General features: G+C 49.9%; 1 protein-coding gene across 3 annotated transcripts in view; it reads left to right on the top strand.

Moving 5' to 3' along the window:
• Nucleotides 1-18,261, top strand: part of OGDH (oxoglutarate dehydrogenase) — a 76,740-nt gene that overhangs the window by 50,024 nt on the left and 8,455 nt on the right. For all 3 annotated transcript variants that reach the window (XM_061198381.1, XM_061198380.1, XM_061198382.1), the window contains 11 exons: nucleotides 3,638-3,766; nucleotides 11,576-11,755; nucleotides 12,095-12,247; nucleotides 12,974-13,076; nucleotides 13,233-13,361; nucleotides 13,713-13,863; nucleotides 14,104-14,231; nucleotides 14,396-14,574; nucleotides 15,048-15,119; nucleotides 15,706-15,834; nucleotides 16,445-16,517. In XM_061198381.1, coding sequence (XP_061054364.1) covers nucleotides 3,638-3,766; nucleotides 11,576-11,755; nucleotides 12,095-12,247; nucleotides 12,974-13,076; nucleotides 13,233-13,361; nucleotides 13,713-13,863; nucleotides 14,104-14,231; nucleotides 14,396-14,574; nucleotides 15,048-15,119; nucleotides 15,706-15,834; nucleotides 16,445-16,517 — 1,426 coding nt within the window. The remainder of the gene's footprint in view (nucleotides 1-3,637; nucleotides 3,767-11,575; nucleotides 11,756-12,094; nucleotides 12,248-12,973; nucleotides 13,077-13,232; nucleotides 13,362-13,712; nucleotides 13,864-14,103; nucleotides 14,232-14,395; nucleotides 14,575-15,047; nucleotides 15,120-15,705; nucleotides 15,835-16,444; nucleotides 16,518-18,261) is intronic.

Genomic DNA, 18,261 nt, shown 5'->3' with positions numbered 1-18,261 from the left:
GAAAAGGTGTGGGTGAGCCTAAAGGAGGAATTGTAAAACTGACAGATGGGAGGAGAGGTGGTCGAGTTTGTGTCAGGGTGGCGCCGTTTAGAGATGGAGAACAGCTTGAGTTCCGGGGGCCCTGGTACCGGCATTTTCCAGGTGTGTGATGCTGAATGTTTAATGTTGGTTGGCCAGCCTGCTTATGTATAGAAATCCTCAGTGGATTGTAACTGTTTGTCCTTGTTTAATCTCAAAGTAGAAGTCTGTCTGTAACAAACTGTACAGTTCTTATTACTTAATGATAACCTCAAAGCCAAGCAATAAGAAAAATCAAGTTTTTGTAGTGTCTGCATGTGCATTCTGGGGCATGTTCAAAGTCAGCATCACCACCCTACTCTCAAGCATCTCTTGTTCTTCCTAGAAATAGGGTCATATGTGAGGGAGCTAACGGAACATACACAATGTGATGTAAAGCTGCAGGTTCACTGGTAAAGAACTTCAGGAGAGAGGTGTATGGGTGTGGAAGGAAGTGGAATGAAAGGCAGTCAAACCCTCTCATCGATAGAGCAGGTAGTTGTCATATTTAATTAAAGAAACAGCAGGATTTAGGTAGACGGGAAGAAAAGGACATTCTCTGGAGATGAAAGAAGGACAAAGATGGAGGTGGGGTTGTGCTGTGGGCAGAGCAGGGAGGAGCTAGGGCCGGGGGCAGACCGGCCCAGGGTTGCCCTGGAGAGGGGTCAGACTTTTTAGAGGTGGACCAAGTATCAGTTTACTGGGTTCTATAATTTAAAACACTGTGAGTCTACTCGTACTGTGTTTGGATGGTTAGAGGGTAACGGGATCCCGGCCAGAGGTGGCATTGGGAACAGGAAGTGGTTCCTGCACCACGAAGAGTGTGGCCCATGGGGAGGGTGTCGGGACATGAGAGTTACTTCACTGAGCTTGGGGGCCTGGACGGTGCCTGAGAAACTCCAAGCGGGTAGAAAGTGGCTTCCTGTGCAGCCCCCGAGACCACCAGTGACACAGTGGCCGGGGACGGATAGGGAGGAAACCAGCATCAGTGACCAGTGCCTCCAGCATTTCCACTGTCTGTGGCTGGGACCCTTGGCCAGGCATCTGGGGCCAGGGAAGGGAACAAGATTGCAGAAAACTCTGTGACATCCACATTCATAAATTACAGACAGAAAGCCACTCCAGCATTGCTTGCTTAGAATGCTGGAGACATCCTGAAAAGGAATGAAATAACTAGGGAAAAGTGGTGGAGGGTATCTGACATGCTTCAGATGATCACAGCAATCCATCCTGTGAGGCCAGGAGAGGCTGATTAGCCCTGTGTGGTCACCAGGCACTTGTCTGAGGGAGTGCCCTGTCCATGGGAGTGCCCTGCCCGGCGTGGACGGCCCATCCCTCCAGGCCCCTGCCCCCGCCCCTCTATCTGAGCCCACCCTTGCCCATGCTCAGCAGGCGGGTCCAGACCCCACTAGTCCGTCACACCTGCTCTCCTTGCTACTCTTCCCAAACCCTTAGGCAATTATCTGATTTCTGTTAAACCCAGAATCCAGGGAGCTGGAGTATTTGTTACATAACCTTCAGTGTTGCAGAAAAAAACTATGTAATTTCTATAAATGTGGCCAAGGTTGTTCTATAACCTGGTGCAAGACTGAGCCTGACCCAGCTTGGCTCAGGGCTGATGTGGCCCTTGGGGCATTCGTGTGGGAAAGCAGCTCCCTAGCGCCACGGGTGGCCTGCCACGGATGGAGGCCCGCTCCTACCTGGGTCCAGATCGGGCCGCCAGGGTGTGTGATTTGAGCAAGCAGCGCTGCGCTGAGGGAACACGAGGGACCGAGTGCAGCCTAGCAAGGGGCACAGTACAGCTTCTCCAGAAGATCAAGAGAAACAGTGTGAGGAGAGGGGAGGCTGACCCTGCGGTGCCCGACGGCAGAAGGCCGAGATCGTACAGAGAAGGCTCTGCAGAGAAACGCGCATCCTGGCGAGCAGGAAGAGGCGCCACGTCCCCTGGTCGTTTGGGCCCTGGCAAGGCTGCAGTCCTCTGAGGACGTCCCTGCGCAAACCCGACACTGTGTCCACTTCCAGCTTTCCTAGACCATCCCTGTGTCCCCCAGGGCAGGACACATGGGGTTCTGCTAAAAAAAAATCTAGATTTTTGTCCCTGAAGAGCACGTGGACCTTCCCTTCCTGGCGCTGCAGACCAGGGAGGTGACAGGAGCTGAGGAAGCACAGCAAGAGGGCGTCAAGGAGCAGGGGTGGCAGGGCCGTGGGGCTGTACCAAGCAAACAGGTAACGTATTGAGGACAGTGGGAACAGCGTCTCGCGGTGTAGGAGGTGTTTATAAATGCGGAAGGAGGAAGGCCCAGAAAAAGGATTGGAATTGGAGGTATCGTAGTTGTACAGTGTACAGATTTAGAAATCTCTGTGTACGTGCACCTGTACATCTGGTTTTTGGCTCTGTGCTGAAAGAGCCTAGAAGTGGTGCTCTTCTAGTGGTGATGAGCACACGAGTATTAGTCTTCAGGGCCGTCCTCCACTGAAGGAACCAGGCTCCTCAGAGAAGTGTCTGATTCCAGGGCTGGGCAGGAACAGTGCAGCAGGGGGCTGAAACCTCTGTTGTGCCAGAAAGCAAGGAGGCCCCCATGAGCCATGGGGCCTGTCCAGATGGCACGGGACCCCCACGCCAAGTTTGGGACAGTGTGAGCGTCCAAATAACTACAGATACTAGTCAGTTACAGCCAGTTGAATAAAACAGGAATCCGTGAGCGCATATTAATACAAGTAAATAAAAGTCGAGAAGAGAAAGCTCTTATGGAATGCCAACACATGAAGGTAGGAGTGACACCTGGCAGCACCCCAGAGGTGCCGCTTAGGCTGCTGGGTGGCTGGAGGTGTGGTAAGGAGCAAGATACAGAAGTTCTCCTCACTGTTCTCGTTACCGAGGAGAAATGGTGAGTTTAAAGGGAGAAACAGGGACTTCCTGGCGGTCCAGTGGTTAAGACTCTGCACTTCCACTGCAGGGGGTGCAGGTTCGATCCCTGGTTGAGGAACTAGGATCCCACATGCCGCGTGGCGTGACCCAAAAAAAAAAAAAGGGAGAAACAGACAGCTACCGGTCCAAGTGATCCAAGTCAACTTCATCCACGTGGGGTAGGCCAGCTCTGGCGTCCCCTGGCATGGAATGCACCATTCCTGAGTCTGGTCACACAGGACCATCGGAGCCCAAGGCCTGTCCGCGACGTGGAGGCGGGAGACACAATGGGCTGCTCCAGGTCGAGAGGCTAAAGAGGCGTGCCCCTAAGAGCACGTCCACGTGGGGTCTGGGCCAGCATTGCTTTCCTGATGAGAGGGTCCTGCGTGGTGGGTGCAGGGGTGGTGGGCATTGGCTCTGCAGCAGATGATGGCGGGGTGGCTGGTGTGCAGACATGGAGGGCACCCTCGTGGAGCACATCCTCAGGGGGAAGGGGGTGCCGGGGGGGGCCTGGGGGTCTTTGTGCCTTCCTGCCATTTTCTTTCTAAGTTCGAAATTATCTCAAAATACATCATTTTTTGAAAAGTGGATTGTGACTGAATCTCCAGTGTGCATTGTGGACGTGGTGGTCAGGACCATGTCACATTTGGGGTCTCCTTTGCATGTCTGCAGGTCATGTCCATCCTTCTGCACGGGGATGCTGCATTTGCCGGCCAGGGCATCGTGTACGAGACCTTCCACCTGAGTGACCTGCCGTCCTACACGACTCACGGCACTGTCCACGTGGTCGTCAACAACCAGGTAACCTGGGCTCCAGGCGGGCTCTGCGGTCTTTGCAGCAGAGAAGGCTGCGGAGGCCACAGCATCAATTAGACTTTCTCCTGAGGCTTCTATGCTCACATCAGCCTTACTTAGAATGACATGTTTTCATCATTTAATACACTTGTTGTTTTCTGATTAGTAAACTTGGACAAACAGGAAACTTTCTTTAAAGTGGAGAGATTTTAATTACAGTGTTTAAGATCATGGTGTTATTTCAGAATATTTTCTTCCATACCCACAAGCATATAGATGACTTTCCTCTTTTAAGAAACTGGGTTCTATATACACAGTTTTATATCCACTTCTTATTTACCACAGTGTTTTCTCATGGCATTATATATTCTTAAAATATTAATTTTAATGGAAATATTCATTATAGGTTGTTTCATAAAATAGGTATTGAAAAGGTGCCAAGGAAAGAGAAAGGTCTAAAAACAACCTATCTCTGAACTGTGTTTTAAACAGATGACCAAACACAGAGTCTTTACTGCTTTTTGGGTAGGGGCTGAGATGCTAACAGGAATGGTCTTCAATCTGGACAGAGTACAGCAAAGATCATTCACAGGGATTGGAAGCCCAAGACAAAGGGGGATTTTTTTTTTTTTTTAAAGAAAAAAGTTTTTCCATGAGTAGTCTCCAGAGTCAGGTGAATTCCATCCCAGGAGTTTTTTGTTTGGTTGATTGGTTGGGTTTTTTGGTGGTTTTTTTTTTTTGATTATTTATTCTTTTTAAAAATTTATTTATTTATTTATTTATTTATTTATTTTTGGCTGCGTTGGGTCTTCATTGCTGTGCACGGGCTTTCTCTAGTTGCGGCGAGCAGGGGCTGCTCTTCATTGCGGTGCACGGGCTTCTCATTGCAGTGGCTGCTCTTGTTGTGGAGCACGGGCTCTAGGCACGCGGGCTTCAGTAGTTGTGGCATGTGGGCTCAGTAGTTGTGGCGCGCAGGCTCTAGAGCTCAGGCTCAGTAGTTGTGGCACACGGGCTTAGTTGCTCCGCGGCATGTGGCATCTTCCCGGACCAGGGCTAGAACCTGTGTCCCTTGCATTGGCAGGTGAATTCTTAACCACTGTGCCACCAGGGAAGTCCCTCTCCATTTGTTTAGATTGGGTAATTTCTGTTCCATCTTTAAGTTCACTGAGTCTTTTCTTTCTCCCTTCCATTCTGCTATAGAGCACCTCCATTCAGGTTTGGGGTTTTTTCCCCTGATTTCCAACCCCCTGGGGGATTTTGTTTGTTTGTTTTTGTTTTTTCAACTCTGAAGTTTCCACTTGGTTCTTCTTGTATCTTCTGTGTCTTTGCTGAGTTTCTATTTTTTCATGTATTTCAGGCATGTTCATAATTTTTATTGAGGTATTTTTATGAAGTTTGCTTTGAATTTTATGAATTTTAATTTTATGAAGTCTTTGTCAGATAATTCTAAAATCTGTGTCGTCTCAGTGTTGGCTTCTAATGATTGCTTTTTCTCATTCAAGCTAAGATTTTTCTGGTTGTTGGTATAACAAGTGCTTTCTTATGAAACCAGACATTTTGAGGATATGTTATGAAACTCAGAATCTTATTTAAATCTCCTGTTATAGCAGGTGTCCTCTGGACATTTCGGGTCGGGGTGGGGGGACACTTGTTACTGCCAGGTGGGGTAGGGGTCCAGGTTCCCCACCCCAGGTCTGTTGATACCCAGGGAAGGGAGGGGACGGAGGGTGGGGCAAGGGTGCTTTGTTACTGCTTCCCAAGTGGCCTCCACTAACACCAAGGATGTAGTGGTTGCCTAATTACCAGCAGCCTAGGGGGACTGCTGGGGACACCGGGCCTTTGCTGGGGCAAGTGGGGGTGGCCACAGTGTTTTCTGTGGGGTTGGCTGCAGCAGGGTGGTGACTGTCTAAAAATCTTCTGTACTGCTAGGCGGCCTGTTCCTGGTCTTCTGGCCAGAGAGAGCCACTTTCCTTGAAACTTCTTTTTGCTATGCCTGTTGGCGTTTCTGAGTTGCCTGCTTCTCTAACCCTAAATCTGGGCTATATGAGGCAAAAAGATAGTCCTGGGAATGATCACAAGTCATTCCTCGGGACCTGAGGTCCCCAGCTGATCTGCTTGCTTCTGTCTACCTTCAGTGTTTGTTTTATATATATAATGCCCTGGGTTTTTAATTGTACTTATTAGCAGGAGAAGGAGGGAAAGGTACATCTCCTCCATATTCCAGAAGCGGAAGTCCCTATGAGCACTTTTTTTAAAGTGTAAATTCCATTTCTTTAGTAAATATAAGACTATTCAGTTTATCTGTTTCTTCTTGAGTGAGCTCTGGTTACTTCTGTCTTTCATGGAATTTTTTCATTTCATTTAAGTTGTGTAATTTATGAGCATAAAGTTTGCAGTGTTCTCTTATTAGGGACTGTTGTTTTATCCCTTCTTTCATTCCTAATATTGGTAATTTGTGTGTTTTCTCTTTTTTTCTTGGTTATATCGATTTGTTGTTGGTTTCAAAGGAACAGCTTTGGTTTCAAAGGAACAGCTTTGGTTTCATTGCATTTTCTCTGTTGTTTTCCTGTTTTCTATTTCATTGGTTTCTGCTCTTTGTAATTTCTTTCCTTCTACTTGCTTTGGGTTTAATTTAGTCTTCTCTTTCTAGTTTCTTATTTCTTATTCATTGATTTGAAACCTTCCTTCTTGGCAATATAAACATTTAACAGTATTTCAATTTAAGAATCACATGATACAAATACAGTACAGGTAAGCCTTTGGTTTGTCAAACTTCTTATGACAGAAGGTCAAGCATTTTGGTTGAACTTAAGTGAGACTGTGTCCAGAGGAGAGAGTCTTAGGATGGCATAGTGTCTGGAAAATTACCCTAAAAGGAAGCTGTGACCATGTAGCCCAGAAGATAGAAGACTCCTAGGAGCATAGAGCTGTTTTCAAATAAATGAATGCTTCACAAAGCAAGGAATATAATGGGCAGAGTCCGCACCAATGCATAGCTATTACCAGGAAGCAGCAGATTTCAGCTGAATGAAAAGAACTTCCACCAATCAGACCTGTTCCTTTCTTTTTTGCACCGCATGAAATTTAATAGGGTGGGGAAGACACTGAAAACAGGGGACAGGGAAGAAGGTGCAGAGTCCGGGTTGGGTGAGGACCTTAGTTAGCCAAATCCGGGGCCTTCAGGCCCACCCAGCTGCATCTGCAGGTTGATGCGGTAGCCCTGAAGGCTGCAGAGCGCCCAGCCCATGTGGGAGCAGGGGTAGTGGTGTGGATGGGGGCAGCCAGGGACAGAGCTGCAGGGTTGAAGGAAACAGGGCTCCAACCAGGATAGACCATTTGGCTCTAGGGTCCCCTCTGGCTCTCAAACCCAGCAGTTCCACTTTGTGGGGTTTTCCTACTAGTACACTCACTCCCAAATGTCTACTGAGAGATTTCTTTAAAGGTATCACTTAGGGAATTCCCTGGCTGTCCAGTGGTTAGGACTCGGTGCTTTCACTGCCGAGGCCCGGGTTTGATCCCTAGTCAGGGAACTAAGATCCTGCAAGACACACAGTGTGGCCAAAAATATATATATATATATAATATATATATTATATATATTATATGTACATAGTATATATGTCACTGCTGCACAATTAATATCTTAATAAAACTGGAAGAAAAAATAAATGTACAAAACTGAAATAAATAAATAATATGGAGGGGCATTGTGGGGAAGCTATCACTGCTGCAGCAAGGCTAGAAACCAAAATTTCTACCACTACATCAGTAGGGAGCTAGTTAAATAATTTATGGTATATCCATCCATGTGTTACAAGGCTTAAATGAATTAATACATATAAATTAATATACATAAAGTGCTCAGAATAGTGCCTGGCCCATAAATAAGCACTAATGTAAGTTAACTGCAACCGCAGTGTAATAAAACCATTTGAGAGAGTAGGATCTACATATACTGTTGAAATGAACTGTAAGATACATCAAGTGGGGAAAAAAGTACAGAGCAGAATGTGGCGTATAGCTCCATCTCCGTGTGTGTGTGTGAGTGGGCGGGTATGCCTTCACCCACCATATGTGTTTAAAGATGTACAAGTCAGGGACTTCCTTGATGGTCCAGTGATGAAGACTCCGAGCTCCCAGTGCAGGGGGCCCAGGTTCAATCCCTAGTCGGGGAACTAGATCCCGCATGCCGCAACTAAGACCCGGCACAGCCAAATAAGTAAATAAATATTTTTTAAAAATAAAATAAAAAAGATGAAGTCGGTAACAGTGGTGGATATTGGGGAGGACAGCTGGGGGACTGAGGTCTCAAAACTTCGAAGCAGTTCACTTTCTGTGATGTTCTAGCTGTAATGTGCATATTATGATCACTGTCTTACCTGGTGCCTACCCTCATTTCCCTATGGGGAGACCCAGACCCAGATGGACCATGGGATTGATCAAGGTTCTCTATAAGTGCTCATCAGAATTCTCCCTGGTACATCTTTTTTTAATGTTCTCATCAGTTTGTGACTATTTCTAATCTTTTCTTTAGTCAGTGTAATAAAGGAGTTTATGTAAAAGCAATTCATCATAAATAAATAAATAAAGAATTCTCAGACTTCTGTAAGAACTACAGTTTTGCTAATGTTTTCTTAAATCTTTTTACTGTTTTTGATAACATCAGTCATGACATGGGGCCAGTAAGATCTGTAGCAGGAAAGGAAAGACGTGCTTTGCTGAGGCTCTTGTTTCTCTAAGGACATACGTAGGATTTCCTCTTCTGAATTTTTCTTCTAAGGAAGCCATCAGATGCTAAATGTTTTTGTATAAGAATGTTTATGGGCGGGGGGGGGGTTAAGGGGGCTTCCCTGGTGGCGCAGTGGTTAAGAATCCGCCTGCCAATGCAGGGCACATGGGTTCAAGCCCTGGTCCGGGAAGATCCGACATGCCGTGGAGCAACTAAGCCTGTGTGCAACAACTACTGAGCCTGCGCTCTAGAGCCCGCAAGCCACAATTACTGAGCCCGTGTGCCACAACTACCGAAGCCCGTGTGCCTAGAGCCTGTGCTCCACAGCAGAAGAAGCCACCGCAACAAAAAGCCCATGCACCACAACGAAGAGTGGCCCCCACTCACCACAACTAAAGAAAGCCGGCACGCAGCAACAAAGACCCAACGCGGCCAAAAATAAAAATAAAATAAATTTTAAAAACAAAGAACAAAAAAAATTATTAAAAAAAAAGAATGTTTATTGGGCTTTCCTGGTGGCCAGTGGTTAGGAATCTGCCTGCCAATGCAGGGGACACGGGTTTGAGCCCTGGTCAGGGAAGATCCCACACGCCGTGGAGCAACTAAGCCCATGTGCCACAACTACTGAGCCTGCGCTCTAGAGCCCACGGGCCACAACTACTGAAGCCCACGCACCGAGAGCCCGTGCTCTGCAACAAGAGAAGCCGCCGCAATGAGAAGCCCGTGCAGTGCAACGAAGAGTAGCCCCCGGTCAACGCAACTAAAGGAAGCCCGTGCACAGCAATGAAGACCCAATGCAGCCAAAAATAAATAAATAAATTTATTTTTTTAAGAAAAGATTTTTCAGGGAAAAGTTTAAAAAAAAAAAAAAAATGTTTATCAAAACCAAAGAGTCTTTGTATAAATTTTGGCAAAGCCGTAGGAAGCAGTATTATATAATCATTAAAATATTTAATATCCTGGGGAAACGGTCACAATATGGTGAGTGGCAATGCAGGGTACTCATGCTGCTAGTAGGAGGGTGAGTGGTACAACCACTTTGGAGAGCACTTGATGGTACTTAGGTGCAATGTTCTGACCCTGTGGCTTAGTTTTCCGTTCTTAGGAGTACTGCAGAGAAACTGAGTGTTTGCTGGAGAAAACCTCCATAAGAATGTGTAACAGTGTATTAACCGCAAGTTGGAAACAACTAAATGTCCAACAACAGGAGAATGGATAAATGAACTGTGGTATATACTATTCAGTCCTTAGATTTCACTAAGCTCTACTACAGGAAGTAGAGGTACATGTTTCAACCTGGATGAACCCTGAATATAAATATTGAACAGAAAGCAAGTTGCAAAGGATTTGCACAGCATATAGAGTATGACACCATATGTAAGGTACACAGACTATATATCTCTGTGGTTTAAAAGACATGGAAATACTCTTCCAAAATGTCAGTGCTATGAAAAACCAAGAAAAGCAAGAAGACTTCAAGATTAAAGGGGACTAGAGAGAGGTGACAACTAATGCAGGGTGATGTGCTGGATTGGATACGGGACTAAGGCAAGAAAGACTGGACATCGTTATTACAATTGGTGGAATGTGTCTACTGAGGGTCAGATAACGGTATTCTGTAATATTAAATTGCTTGGGCCAAGAACTGCACTCTGGCTGGTAATGAAATGTCCATGTTTTAGGGAATAGGGACGTCTACTACTTACCCGCAAATGGTTTAGGAAAAATGTGTGTGTGTGCGTGCGTGTGTAATGGAAAGAGCATGAATAAGAAAAGGGGCAAAATGGCAACAGTTGGTGAATCTGAGTAAAGACTGTGTGGGAGTTCTCTGTATGCTTTCAACTTTTCCATAAGTCTGAATGATACCAAAATTTTAGTGACCAATAAGCCTAAGAAGATACTATATATTGTTTATAGACATATGGAATACATATTGCAACACGTAGAAACTGTGTCCTCCACTTTCAGGGCCATGCTCCCTGTGTGTGGGCCAGCTGTAGCAGAAATGTACAAAAAGTCCTGAAACTGTTAAGATTTGTTCATTTTGGCTTGTGAGTTCATGGGTGATCATTATAGTATTATCATACTTTCTATATGTTTGAAGTAGTTCATAAAAATAAATTTTAGGTATTTGTTTTCTTTATTTTCTTTTTTATTTTTTTGGTTGCGTCAGGTCTTAGCTGTGGCAGGTGGGATCTTTTGTTGCAGCATGTGGGCTCTTTGTTGTGGCGCGCGGGCTTCTCTCTAGTTGTGGCGTGCGGGTTTTCTCTCTATAGTTGTGACGCGTGGGCTCTGTAGTTTGCGGCACGCAGGCTCTCGCTGAGGCACGCGAGCTCAGTAGTTGTGGCTCGCGGGCTTAGTTTCCCCGCGGCACGTGGGATCTTAGTTCCCCGACCAGGGAACGAACCTGCATGCCCTGCACTGGAAGGTGGATTCTTTACCACTGGACCACCAGGGAAGTCCCCATGAAAATAAATGTTAAATGCAGGTTATAAAATTACGAATATATGATCAAGTTTTAGTACATCTAACTGGTGAGGCCTTTAAATTTTCAAAGAAAAAAATGCTAATGTTAAGTGACCATAGTGCAAAATTACAGAAATGATAGGATCTGAAATTTTATATTTATATTTCATGTGTATGCATGAAAGAAAATCATCTGGAAAGGAAAACATCAAAATATTTACACTGAACCTGGTAGAATATAGTGACTTTAATTTTTCATACTGTCTTCCAAACTCTGTTGAACATGTATGAATTTTGTTACCAGAATAGGAAAAAAAAAAAAAATTAAAAAAAAAATAGCCTTTGGGAACTGTCTTAGAGTAGGCCAAGGGCAGCCAAGTGACCTCCAGCAAGTGGCCTTCAGGCTCCACCCTGCCTGCCGTTAGCCCCGCCCTCACCCTCAGACACATACATTCCTGCCCTGCCCTCTTATCCTGCCCCGCCCTCAGCTCCACACCCTGTCCTGGTTCCACCCTGCCATTGGCCTGGAGGGTGGGCCTGCTCTGGCCCGCCCCACCTCTGCCCCGCCCATGCCCAGCAGCATGCCGAAGCCCCCTGGCCAAGCTGCCTGTTCCTTGCAGATCGGCTTCACCACCGACCCACGCATGGCCCGCTCCTCACCCTACCCCACCGATGTGGCCCGAGTCGTGAATGCCCCCATTTTCCACGTGAACGCGGATGACCCGGAGGCAGTCATGTACGTGTGCAAGGTGGCAGCCGAGTGGAGGAGCACCTTCCACAAGGACGTGGTGGTGGACCTGGTGAGTGACCTTAGCCCGTGTCCTGAAGAGAGGGGTCAGGGCTCCCTAGAGCCAGGGCACCTCACTGCCCCTCCTGAGAGCTCCTGCGTCTTCGGCCTGGGTGACCTGACCTGGGGAAGAAGGTAGTTGGGATCCTGTCCCGAGATTGTCCCAGGTCACTCTCATTTCATCTCATGTGACGGTCAAAGCAATTCTAGCAAGTGAAGGAGAGAGAGACAGGACCCTAATTCTAGAAGAGGTAAACTGAGGTGTCACATAGGAGAAATGGGGCAGGTCCTCGTGGGTCCTGGGTCCCTGCCAACATGGTCCCTGATGCTGGCGTCTCCTGGCTGTGTTCAGGTGTGTTACCGACGCAATGGCCACAACGAGATGGACGAGCCCATGTTCACGCAGCCGCTCATGTACAAGCAGATCCGCAAGCAGAAGCCCGTGCTGCAGAAGTATGCCGAGGTGCTGGTGTCGCAGGGCGTGGTCAACCAGCCTGAGTATGAGGTGCGTCCCGGCTCTGGTCCCAGTGGGCCTTTCCAGAGCCAAGGAGGGATAGAGAAGGCCCACCACAGGGCAAATGCTCGCTTTTGCAGAGTAATTAGGATCCAAGTGAGAACATGTGAAATATTTACAACTATAGCATTTTGGTGCAGAACTTCTTGGAGAGTCTAGGCTACTGAGGAGTTGCGTGAGGGAGGTGGGACCTGAGAGCACTTTGGCACAAGGCAGTGGCCTCCTTGGCTTACAGAGTCCAGTGCACAAGGGTGAGAGGCCGAGAGGCTGATGAGGGATCCAGCTCGTAAAGGGCCTGCTGTGACCTGGTCAGTTCTGGCTGGTTATGAGTGCGAAGGCCCGTGCAGGGTGACAGAGAGAGAGGAGCAGGGCTGCGTATGAGCAAGCTGAGTCGGAAGTATGGGAAGATCAGGGGCTGTGCTCGGAGCCATGAGAACTCGTCAGAAAGAATATGGCGAGAGGGTGGGTGGGGACAGGGCTCCAACGTTGAGCAGGATCTGCAGCCAGCAACTGTGGAGAAGCAGCTACGGGAATGGAAACAGTAAAATGGAAGCTTCCCACAGACTCACGGGGTGGTGCGTGTTGGGGGGAGAAGGCCTGGAGGCCAGTGGAGTCTGAGGGACTCTGCACTCAGGAAGTGCAGGCGTGCACTGGCCGTGTGGCTGGTGTGCCCTGTGCAGAGCGGCCCTGACGGCTGTGTCGGTCCCGACCCTCCAGGAGGAGATCTCCAAGTATGACAAGATCTGTGAGGAGGCCTTCACCAGGTCCAAGGACGAGAAGATCTTGCACATCAAGCACTGGCTGGACTCCCCCTGGCCTGGTGAGTGAGCCCCTCCCCACTCCACAGCACCTGTGGGCCCTGGAGTCAGACCCCTGACCTCGGCTCCCGGTCCTGGCCACCGCTCCACAGCGTCTCGCGTGTCCACGGCTCCGTGAGGAGTGGCACCTGTGTGTCAGCTCGCCCCTTCCCCGCTAGGCTTCTTCACCCTGGACGGGCAGCCCAGGAGCATGACCTGCCCCTCCACGGGCCTGACGGAGGATATTCTCACGCACATTGGGAACGTGGCCAGCTCCGTGCCTGTGGAGAACTTCACCATTCACGGAGGTAAGGGCGCCACCCGGACCTTTGGAAGTGTTGGGCCGAGTCCAGTGCCAGCTGTGTCCCGGCATGAGACCAGTCCTCGCCCACCTGAGGTCCCTGCTCGTTCAAGGCCGGGGTGGCTGGATGAGGGAAGCCCTCGCCTCACCTCACCCCTGCCCCGGCGAGGTCCTCAGCCAGCGGAGCAGTGGAGGAAGGGACGGGATGTCACAGCCTCTCTGGCCTGGTCTCCACTCAGCTCCCTTCCCCGCTCTCCTGGTGAATCAGGACTCCCGAAAGCTGGGAGCGAAGGAAGCTCAGCTCTTGTCCCGAGCGGGAGGGTGTGCCGGGCGGCTGGTGAGCACGCTGTCTCCGCAGGGCTGAGCCGGATCCTGAAGACCCGTGGCGAGCTGGTGAAGAACAGGACGGTGGACTGGGCACTGGCAGAGTACATGGCTTTTGGCTCCCTCCTGAAGGAGGGCATCCATATCCGGCTGAGCGGCCAGGACGTGGAGCGGGGCACTTTTAGGTAATGGTCTCAGTGTTCTTGTGGGCCCTTCAGAGCACGGGAGATGGAAAGGAAGGGCTGTGGAGTTCCTCTCCCAGAAGAAAATCCCTGCCAGGAGACAGTCATCAGGTCCCATTGCTCAGACCCAGAAGCACCCTTTCCCTGCTCTGATGAGACGCTTCTGTTAAGAACGGGGCTTTGTGCTCCCGCGGCAGTGCACGGGGCTGGCTTCTGCCGCTGATCTGTGCTGTTCTCCCTCAGCCATCGCCACCACGTGCTGCACGACCAGAACGTGGACAAGAGAACCTGCATCCCCATGAACCACCTCTGGCCCAACCAGGCCCCCTACACTGTGTGCAACAGCTCGCTGTCCGAGTACGGGGTCCTGGGTGAGCACCCCAGCCTGCGAGGCCCTCCTCCCTGCCACCTCCCCCCTGCTTCCCCTGCCACCCCTCCCCACTCCTCCCCTCCGTCCCACTCTCCCCCCCTGCAGCCCCCTTCCCGCCCACCAGCTGACTCCTGTCCCATCTTCTCCCTCCCTCCTGCTCTGCAGGCTTTGAGCTGGGTTTTGCCATGGCCAGTCCCAACGCCCTGGTCCTCTGGGAGGCCCAGTTTGGTGACTTCCACAACACGGCCCAGTGCATCATCGACCAGTTCATCTGCCCGGGACAAGCCAAGTGGGTGCGGCAGAACGGCATCGTGCTGCTGCTGCCCCACGGCATGGAGGGCATGGTGAGGCCCCCGCCCCTTCCCGGCAGACCTAGAACGTGGGAAGGGCCTGCCTAGGACCCTGACCCTGAAATTGGCACCGTACGGGCTCCGCTGGTGTTCCCCACCTCCCTTGGAAGGCAAGAGGCAGGTCCTGCTCCGTTACTGATGAGAAGTGGCGGTGCGGACGGGGACCTGCCAGGCTCCGGTGTTCCCTGTTCTCTTCCCTCCTCCTCCGCCAGGCCCTGGGGGGGGCTTGCTTAAGACTCTGGTTTGGAAACCTGGAGGAACCAGGAGTGCTGGGCCCTGTCCTGACGTGGAAACGCCCCCTCCACGCTCCATGGGCAGGAGGAGAAGGAATTAAACTGCCAGCAGGAAAGAGACAATTTGGTGTTTTTCAGACCAAAATGAGCAAGTTGGTTAAGGAAGAGATGTACTGAATGCAACGGTCAGCATGGGGGAGGCTCCTGATCTGTAACTTGTGTGTCTGGTTCCAGGGTCCGGAACATTCCTCCGCCAGGCCAGAGCGGTTCCTGCAGATGTGCAACGACGACTCAGACGTCCTGCCGGTGAGTGGCGCGCCTGGGCGTCTGGGGGCAGCTCTGAAGGCACGACTGCTCTGTGCCTCTCAGGAGTCGCAGGTGGGCCCCGAGCCTGCTGGTCTCCACAAAGTGAGAGGCCTTCTTAGAGCACACAAGACAGTGCCGGGCTGCCTCCTGTCGTCCCTGCTGCTGTAGAAAGCAGAGGCGCTGAAAGCTATAGCAGAAGCTTCTAGGAGTGATACTGCCTGTATTTTGATTCAGGCAAACAGTTTAGAGGAAAGAACTCTGGGGTGATTTTAGTGAAACTTTAAGAGCTAAAAGGAAATTTTGGGGGTTCTGTTTCTAAGGAACATCAGAATTGGTTTTAGGTAGAAGCTGTGTCTGTCCCAGGCCAGGCAGTAGTTTTCAGAGAAATAGGGATTACATGGGACTGAGAATCCCATTCAGAGTGTGGGGCTGGCTGGCTGAGCTCTCGTCAGTGTCCCCTGTGTGTGCATCTCTGGAGGAGCTGTGGCACCCTAAGGCTGCAGCCGTGAGGCCCTCTGCCTTGATGCCCCCTGCGACGGGGTGCTCAGTGCCGCCTGGCCTCTGGCCCTTTCCCTCCTTGCTCCAGGACCTTAAGGAAGCCAACTTTGACATAAATCAGCTGTATGATTGCAACTGGGTTGTCGTCAACTGCTCCACCCCTGGCAACTTCTTCCATGTGCTGCGTCGCCAGATTCTCCTGCCCTTCCGGAAGCCGGTCAGTTGGGGGTGTCCCAGCTCAGAGAGGCCTGGCCTGAGAACTCCAGGGCCCCAGCCCAATGGGAGGATGGACTTGTGGGCGGGTGGTCGTAGATGGTGCGTTGAGCTTGGAGGAGAGCTGAGCCCCCACAGGGGCCAAGGGAGCAGAGAGTCCCCAGGAAGCAGGCTCCTGGGTGAGGTGTTGAAGGGTGAGTAGGAGTGTGAGTGAAGGGTCCCAGGGGAGAATGCCCCCTGCTGCTGCCGGTCACGGTGCAGGGCCAGGCCGGCCCATGGGACAGGACAGCCCTGGCCACAGGCAAGGACGTCCAGGAAAGGCTCAGGGGTCTTCCCCAGGTACAGGGTAGGGGGCACCCAGGGCTCCGAGCAGGCTGGGGCAGACCCTGGAGGAGTGGATGCCCAGTGTCTCAGGGCAGAGGAGAGGGGACAAGGGGAAACCGCATCATCCTGTCTTCCTTCCCTTTTCACCTTTAACCTGCGGATCCCCCTGACCGTAGAGCTTGGGAGGGCAGCGCTAGATGCCTGTTCTGAAGACGAGGTCTGGGCAGCCCCTTGCTATCGGCCCTCCTTCTGGAATCCTTAGAACCTGAGCCTGTGCTTTTGTGTTTCAGTTAATCATCTTCACCCCCAAGTCCCTGCTGCGGCACCCTGAGGCCAGATCCAGCTTTGATGAGATGCTTCCAGGTAGGCTTGAGGGGGGTGGGCATTTGGAGGGGGTCTTCACTGCTACTCTGGGGGGGGGCTTATACTTGTCAGTCTCACTCTGGTCCTTGCCACATTTTTTGGTCGTTGGGTAAAGACCACTGAACACGACAGCCTGGATGTCAGAGCTCATGTGCAAATTGGTCAAACAGCATGTCTCACGTCCCACCGGGGTCTGTGGCCTCTGCCTGGGTGCACCCCCCAGGACTCTTCCAGAGGCAGTGAAGTGAGTCTGAGGTTAAGAGTTCACGCTGCTGCCTGGGCACTGCTCCTGGGGTGCTGATGGTAGCTCACCACCAGGGACAGAGGAGAAGCACCGGTGGGTAGGGCCTGCCACGTAACACGGAAGCTCAGTGGTGTGAGGTGAGGCCCACAGCACTGAGATTTCCCCCCGGACAGCAGACATCAGGTGGCTGACACAGCACACAGTGGCCCCGCACATCCCTGGGCTTACAGGGCCAAAGGAGCCCACTTGCTCCCAGCCATGGAGCCCCCTTTAGTCTTCGGTCAAGGTAAACCCCTTCTTTGTTTTTTTTCCCATTTTTTTTTTATTATGGTGAAATATACATAATATAAAATTTACCATCTTAGCCATTTTTAAGCGTACAGTTCAGTGGCATTAATAAACACATTCACGTCATTGTGCAACCATCAATCCCGTCCATCTCCAGAACTTCTTCATCTTCCCAAACTGAAACTCTGCACCCATTAAAGAACTCCCGCATCACCACTCCTTCCCCAGCCCCTGGCACCCACCATTCTGCTTTCTGTCTCTGTGGGTTTGGCTCCTCTAGGAACTGCATGTGAGTGGGATCATACAGTATGTGTCTTTATGTGACAGGCTTATTTCACTCAGCACAGTATCCTCAAGGTTCATCCATGTTGTAGCAGGTGTCAGAATTTCCTTCTTTTCTAAGGCTGAATAATGTTCTGTTGTATTTATATACCACTTTTTGTTTATCTGTTCATCTGTCAGTGGACACTTGGGTTACCTCCACATTTTAGCCATTGGGAATAATGCTGCTATGAACATGGGTGTACAAATCTCTCTTCAAGACCCTGCTTTCAATGCCTTTGGGTATATACCAAGAAGCAGATTGCTGGATCATATGGTAATTCTTGAGGCATACCATACCGTTTTCCATAGTGGTTCACAGCAATACACAAGGGTTCCAGTTTCTCTACATTCTTGCCAACACTACTGTTTTCTGTTTTTGTTTTCTTGGTTTTTGTTTTTGTTTCATAATAGCCATCCTAGTGACCATGAAGGTAGTATCTCATCACAGTTTTGATTTTTGTTAACCTAATGATTAGTGATGTTGAGCGTCTTTTCATGTGCTTATTGGCCATCTGTATGTTGTCTTTGGAAAAATGTTTAATTAAGTCCTTGCCCATTTTTTAATTGGGTTGTTTGTTGTTGAGTTGTAAGATTTCTCTCTATTTACTGGATATCAGTGCCTTATCAGATATGTGACTTGCAACTATTTTCTTCCATCTGTGTGAAGTTTGTTTGTTTGTTTGTTTGCTGCACCGCACGGCATGTGGAATCCTGCTTCCCCAACCAGGGATCGAACCCGTGCCCTATGCATTGGGAGTGCGGAGTCTTAACCACTGGACCACCAGGGAAGTCCCTGTGTGTCGTCTTTGGATGCACAAAATTTTTAAATTTTCATGAAGTCCACTTTTTCTCTTTTTTTGTTGTTGTCTGTGTCTTTGGAGTCACATC

The sequence above is a fragment of the Eubalaena glacialis genome, chromosome 8, assembly GCF_028564815.1.
Source record: "Eubalaena glacialis isolate mEubGla1 chromosome 8, mEubGla1.1.hap2.+ XY, whole genome shotgun sequence".
Lineage (NCBI taxonomy): Eukaryota > Metazoa > Chordata > Mammalia > Artiodactyla > Balaenidae > Eubalaena > Eubalaena glacialis.
The sequence above is the reverse complement of the archived record's forward strand: the minus strand, read 5'-3'. Positions and strand labels throughout refer to the sequence as shown.